Source organism: Hydra vulgaris, chromosome 08 (genome assembly GCF_038396675.1).
Source record: "Hydra vulgaris chromosome 08, alternate assembly HydraT2T_AEP".
Classification (NCBI taxonomy): Eukaryota; Metazoa; Cnidaria; class Hydrozoa; order Anthoathecata; family Hydridae; genus Hydra; species Hydra vulgaris.
Window position 1 is genome coordinate 48,292,765 of NC_088927.1, and position 7,236 is coordinate 48,300,000.

Sequence of the window (7,236 nt, forward strand, 5' to 3'; positions counted from 1 at the left end):
TTTTCCTGATCCATTAAATATCGGTTTCTCCAATTGTAGCGATACAATCGCCAAGCCTGAATCATCTGCACGTTTAAGAACCATGTCCAGAGTGACCAATACCACTTTTTCAGACGGGTTGAGATGCTGTAGTTCTTTGTATTCTAGTTAAACAAGTCAACTCCACCCATTGTCTTGTTGTAGTCAATCACCATACGGGGACAAGAAAGCTTGATGTATGCCTTGTCCTTGCCACTGTACCTCTTGCAAATACCTGGTAAATAAAAGCAATATTGGAGCCTTTATAAATTTGAGATTTAGAATTATAAATAACTTGTATTATTTCAAACAAATTTTTGTTTTTTTAAACTTTAAAACTTTAAAATGAAGCAAAATACCTGCAGGGTTAGGACCAGTATAATTACTCGCAAGAACTACAGCTTTGCTATCCATCCAGATGGTTACACAGTTATTATCATAAACCAATTTCATAGTACCTCTGGTCATTTCCTTTTTAGCCTGCTTCTTAGTAGGCATCGGTACACCTACAAGCCTGTTCTGCTGGACAGTACCTGAGGTAAAATGTATTTTTAAGATTAGGCTAAACAAAAAAATTTCAAAACATACCAAACAAACTATCAAAAAACTAACCTACAACGCCCCAGCCATGTTCTCCCATATGATCAAGAAGATCAAAAGATGTAAAAAGATTATCACAGGCTATTCTTGAATAGCTTGTTTCAGTGGATGAGGTCCAAAATATCTGACCATCGTCTCATCGACACTAACAAACTCAGATTGATGCACTAACCTTTTTGCAGAGCTATTAATTTGATCAAAAAGTGGGCGAACTTTCCAAAATGCATCAGTGAGATCTACATCATGCTCATCAACAAAGTAGGTAAACTTGAGCACATCATTAAAAATGTCCCTAGAAATAGCTCTTTTGATGAACATATTTTGAGCATCTTCTTTTTCTTCCCAGTACAACCTTCTATTAGCAGGTGTTATATAACCAGTTACATACATAACTGCAATAGAGGTTAATAAATTATCCTTGTTCATATGGAACGCCTTCTCTGGGTATCCTTTCCTGCAACCATACTTTGAGGACATATTGGAAACATTTTGTATGAACTTATCATCTAGAAACAAACATAAAAAGTTGTAAGGTAGAATACAATCATCGTCAACCAGTGATTTCATAGTAATTCTTGGAACTCTGGTACTTTAGCTCCAAAACAAGGACCACAAGTGTTACGCCAAGTAGGGTCTTTGTTTTTTTTCCTAAAAATTTGTTTTAACTTTAAGTAAAATATATTTTTGATTAAATAATATTCACCATTACAAACTAAAACAAATTTACATTAATGGTTAGTTATCTTACCTTAGAAGTGTACCAACAGCTTCACTACGTTCGACATAATAACGATTTTTCTTTTTATTACTCTGACATGACATGGCCTCGTCTTTGAAAATATCACTTGTATTGTTAGTATTGCCAGTGTCACTGTCTACACTGTTAATTACATCACCATCAGTGTTTATCTATATAAAACAAGTCAGTCAGAACTTATTTTTAATCTCATTTTTCAATCATAAAACTAATATGTAAAAAGTATATATATTTTTTATTGCATCCTTACTATTTGAATATCAGGCAATTCGTCATCTTTGTCATTTATGACAATCTCTGCTTGTTGGTTGAGAATACCAGCTCCAAGATGATTAATGTCTTAATGTCTTTACCATGTTCTCCATCCTCTTCCTCGTCACTGTCTTCGTCAGTAAGGGTTTCATCAACAGATGGAATCATGATAATTTCAATAACATTATTTGCATCCTGATTTTCTAACAAGGCTGCTATCTCATTTAGAGTAAGACCAACTTGTCTATAAAAAAATGAAATTCTTAATTTTTACTTATTTTTTAACTTTATTTTCTCTAGAAAATTAATAAAATTATTGTTATTTATTAAAAACATAAATCTGAAACTTTTTGTGCAAATTGTTTATTTATTAAGATGGAATCCAGATACTGCCAACACGTCCTTAAAAGAACGTGTAATGTTTATGCAGTTATATTCAGTAGAAAATCAAAAAATATAAATTAAATTATTATTTACGAATATAGTTTTGGGTTTTATTTCTATAAAACAATATTAAAAACAACAAGTTACCTTTTAGAATGGGTTTCTTTGATGAGCTTCTTGCCACTCCACATGTTTTTTTTGCGTTAACTTTGAGCAGTTGCTTCTGAAAAACTATCAAAGGTAATCAATTGCCATTAAGTGAGAAGCAAGATGCATTTGTGTCAAACCATTATGCACAGTTATGTACTTATCCTTTGAAAAATATTTGAAATACCCTAGTTTAATGTGGACAGTTTTACGTCCCTTTAAGGACGTCCGGCACTTACGGGTTAAGTAATTAAAAAAAAAATTCTAGTCTTGCATTTTAATTTTATTACCTTTTGTCAACAAAATACAGAAAAACTTTCTGACAACCTGTTAGGAGTTATAAATATATATATATATATATATATATATATATATATAATATATATATATATATATAATTTTTTTTTTCTTCAACTTGAAGTTTCACCATTGTTGGATCATCAGGAAGAGTTACTAAAACTCAAAAAAAATTCAATTTATAGAAAAAAAATATTTTACAGGAAGTTATAAATTATTATGAAAAGAATTTTAATTACTATATTTTTTTGGTTAACGGGAAGTTACAGAAAGTAATTATTAAATAAATTTCTTTGGAATGAGGATAGTTTATTTGGTCATTTGTGTTATAATTTTTTAAGAGGTATTTATTTTTGTGCCTACATTTAAAAATTAATTCAGATTTTTTATTTAATAAATTTTCCTGATTTAAATGAGTAATTATTTCAAATTTTTCTTGCAAACATAGCATACATTTTTTGGAAATGTTATTATAGGCAGGGGCAGATTTTAGAATAGAGTATTGTATATTAAAATGTTAATTTTTTTCTTTTAAATCTTAAATATATTTTGACAGCATAGTGTCTTTAAAATATTTTTTGTGTTTAAACGATTGTTTGTGGTTGGCATAACGTTTTTTCCATTCCCCTCGGTTAAGCCAATATATTGTTTATCAGGGTTATTTTGTGAGGAAACAATGCACTTGTAAATTACATATTTCGAAAGGCATTTTCCATTTAGAGGGCAATCTATTTTTTGTTTACAATTACAATAATCAGTGTTTTTTTCTTTTATATGTTCATTTTTATTAATTAACGCGTAGTTGTGGTCTTTTATAATTCTTTCTAAATTTTTTGTACAACTATTACTTACTTTAATGGTATTTCTGTTAAAAATCTTATGTAATTTATTAGAGGAAAATGTTTGTCTACTAATTTTAGAAAAATTTTACCTATATTTGTTGAAACATTTTTGGTGTACAGGGGGTTGAAACAAATTATGTTTCTATTTCTATTACGCTTTTTCGCAATTTTTTTTTATTTTTTTTCAAATTTTAGCTCGAAATTTTGAAAGCCACTTTTTTTAAGGGCATCTTCATAAACACGTTTAGAGGAGTTAAAAATATTTTCATTAGAAGAGTTTTGGTGCAGCCTATTGTTAATTGAAATTGGAATTTGTTTTAGAATTTGAGGGGGATGGTTCGAATTCACATTAATATACAATAATTCGTCATTAGGCTTTTTGTAGGGCTTATAGGAACTTTTTGAGAGATTAAATGTGACATCAAGAAAATTCACTATTTTTTAATTTATGTTTATTTTAATTTGGAAGCCAATGTTTTTAAAAACTTTAATATTATCTTTTCTAATTTTATCGAGTTGTAGCCCTGATTTTCTATGCATTATTATTAAACTGTCATCGCGATAAAGACCTAATTGATTAATTTGGATTATTTTAGCTAGGGTATTTAAAATATATAAACCTACAAATTCACAAATTTCTGCTCCGTCATAACTTCCCATTGTTACATCAAAGCATTCGTGTGTGGTTTTTTTCTTCCACGTTTCCTTTTTAGAATAGAGTAAAGTTTTTCTGCAGTGCTTAATTATACGGATAGTGTCCTCAGTAATTTCTAAATGGGATTTTCCAAATTCTATTGTTTTATCTAAAATTTCTGCTGTAATTGAGGGGTGAAAATCAATAATATCAAATTATATAAATGTGCATTCATTTTTATTGTTAATTTTAGAAAAAAAATTTTTTTAAGAACATTAAGCACTAGGGTGTCCCAAATTTTCACTTTTTTTTTAATTTCAATGTGCACGCAGTTTTTTCCCATTCTCTAATGTCCCCTGAAAGTAAATATATATAAAAAGATATTTTCGGAAATCAATTTTAGCTATATGTAAAAATCCATTTTTTGTTAAAAACCTAAATTTTACACATTTTCTTAATAAAAATACAAAAATGTTTAAAAAAATATGTATTTTAGGAATAATAAACTATATATTTTTTAACTGGGATTTAGAAAGAACCTTTTTAAACTTCTTTCTATTGTCCCTTGCCACCAGCATTAAATTTTATTGCATAATGTCAGATTTGTATCCACCTACAAAGTCCTGAATAAGGCATATGTTCCTTTCTGCACAATCGTTAACACAAGTCAAATTTTTAACAAATTTTTTGAATAAATCTATGACTTCAAGGCTTTTTCCTTCCTCCACAGTTCTACTTCACTATCAGGGACTTCAGCAATTTTCAACAGAAGCCAACTTTCCGGACCTACCAATTCCCAAAGCTCAGTGGACTCTGATATGACGGGTAGCTTAGATTTTCCAGTTTTGAACTTGTCAGGAATGTCATACTGAACTAATCTGTCCAACATCTTTTTCTTCACTTCCTGCTCTACATCTTCATCAGACAGAGATAGCAGCACCAACTGCTCAGTCAAGTACCAGTTGTGTCTTTGCATAATAGCAACCAATGGTGAACCAAGATTGGGATATTTATCTTTGATGCTAAATGCATTTTTGAAAGCTGCAAGATCATTTGAGGGTGATTTTGCAACCAAATACGACTTTAGAAACCAAGGTGCATACCAGACAGATGTGAAGAATGCCGCTGTCTCTATCATAATTCTTTCTTTTTCGCTCATAATCATGGTGATCTTATCTGTTATTCTCAAGGTAAGAATGTATAAAGCATCAGCCATAAACCTAAAGATTAAAATTTTATCACCATTAATATTTATCATATTTTTTATTTATAAGTTATTTATAGTAAACAAATATTATAATTTATCTATAAGGTTTTATTTTTTCAATATACTTTACCTGGCTTCATGGCAGGCTCCAGTTTGATGGAAACAAAATCCAGGTACTTCTCCTCCCAAATAGAAAACAAAAAGCTCACATAGATTCCTGTAATCACTCCTGACAAATGTTTTTGAGCAAGGGCTTCTTTTCCAAACTCCAGAGCTTTCTTAGCAATTTCATAAAGGGGTGACCCAGTCTGAAGCTGACTCCAATCAAACCTAACTAGGTCTAGCATCCTGTCCACCTCTTTCTTGACTGAATACCAATTTTTCTTGAGTTTGACATACAGCCCTTTTCTTGGGCCCTTGGTCTTCTCTCCAGTCAAAGCCTCCATAAAGTGTGAGATGTGTATTTCTAGCATATGTCTTCTACAGAGAAACAATAAAAGTGAAGTGTTAAGGATGGAGCTAAGGATAACAACAGCTCCAGAGTGTATTCCAGTATTAGATGCTGTAGTGTCGCAGCAAACAGCAAATATTTGATCAACAATGTTGAAGTATTCTAGCAGATTCAAAATTGCTACAGCCTGGTCACTACCTTTAGAACTTGCTGTCTGGACAACACCTAGCAGTACGTCATCTGTGTCATCCATATCAGGGGATGTAACACTCACCGCTATTCTTTCTACAGAAACAGTTATTTTCAGATCTTCTTCAATCTGTTCCACCCGTTTTCCATCAAAATGAACACAGCTTTTTTCCCTTCAGAGTAGTTATAATTTCTTGCCTGAGTTTATCTCCTACTGCCTCTATTTTTTGGAATTTCTTTCTATGAACTGTACTTCTTGATAGAATAATATCTTCTAGATTCACACCAGCTTTATTGCAAATAGCAGCTACTATGGAAGTTTGTGGTCGTATACCTACTCTGTATCGGGCAGAAACTGCAGCAGTACAGTCAACCAGATCTTCAGCACTTATACTTATCATTATCTTAGATTTAGTAGAATGACTGAGTCTATTAGGTAAATCTTCATCTAAAGAATCTAAACTTGGTTCCGATTCAGATTCATTTTCAGATGAATGCAAAGAAATCTCAAGGTCATTGGATTTTACTGGATTCATTGTGATTCTACCTTTACCTATTGCCTCCTCCATCCTCTTGAGCCTAATATTTTTATTTTCAACTGAATTTTGTAATACTTCATCAATTTCTTCTGTAATATACATGTTTCGCTCTCCTTTTTGATCTAGATAGAACTGAATATCCTCATCTTTGGCATTCTCAGAACGAAAACGATCCTGATTTGATTTTTGTTCAAAATTTGCTAATGAAATATCAAAGAGTGTATTACTCTCCTCTAAAAACTCTGTCTGTATCTTGTAGAAGTCATCACTAGAGTTCCAGTTCAATGATTTGAGATGATACAAATTCATGTACTTATTATGGAGCTTCAGTATCTTATCCCTGACACTGGATCCATTGATGATAAAATCTTGAAACCCTGCTTTCTTCCAAGTGTCTATTACAGCGAAGGCAACACATCTTTGTTCAGAATTCTTGCAGAAACTATCTTTACAGTTCAGATCCCTGTTCTCATGTTTCTGAGGGCAGGCTACCATCAATTTAGTAGATTGAAATCTTATAGATCTAAAATAAAAATTAATCATTATGTTATTTTTTTTTCTTACATAATTTTTTACCTCATTGTGTCTCACTTTTAACACTTGTAGGGGAGGGGGTAATATTAGATTAAATCTGTATTGCATAAAATAGACCATTTAAAAATTTTATCATTGTTTTATAGTATATTTATATAACAATAATAATTATTTGTTTTACCTGGGAGATTTTAGAAACTGGATGTATCTAAGAATATTTCCAATGGTTGCCAGCTGGTTTATTGGAAGCCCATTGATTGTGTACTTTAAGAGAAAAAGTAGCCTCCTTAGATTTGTTGACAGGCTGTACTTTCTCTTCTCACTCTTCTTTTTTTTTTGTTTTTTTTTGAGTACGACCCATTTAAGTTATTAATTTTATTATTAG

The 7,236-nt window shown here is 31.1% G+C and overlaps 2 protein-coding genes across 3 annotated transcripts in view; one reads left to right on the forward strand and one right to left on the reverse strand.

Moving 5' to 3' along the window:
- LOC100203110 (WD repeat-containing protein 90) overlaps window positions 1–7,236 on the forward strand; it is a 156,823-nt gene that overhangs the window by 19,576 nt on the left and 130,011 nt on the right. The window lies entirely within an intron of this gene.
- Window positions 55–770, reverse strand: LOC136083915 (uncharacterized). Its single transcript, XM_065803857.1, has 3 exons — window positions 631–770; window positions 378–551; window positions 55–253 (listed from the first exon to the last, which is right to left on the reverse strand). Exons 1-3 carry the CDS (start codon window positions 656–658, stop codon window positions 144–146), a joined length of 312 nt encoding a protein of 103 aa, XP_065659929.1. The 5' UTR covers window positions 659–770; the 3' UTR covers window positions 55–143.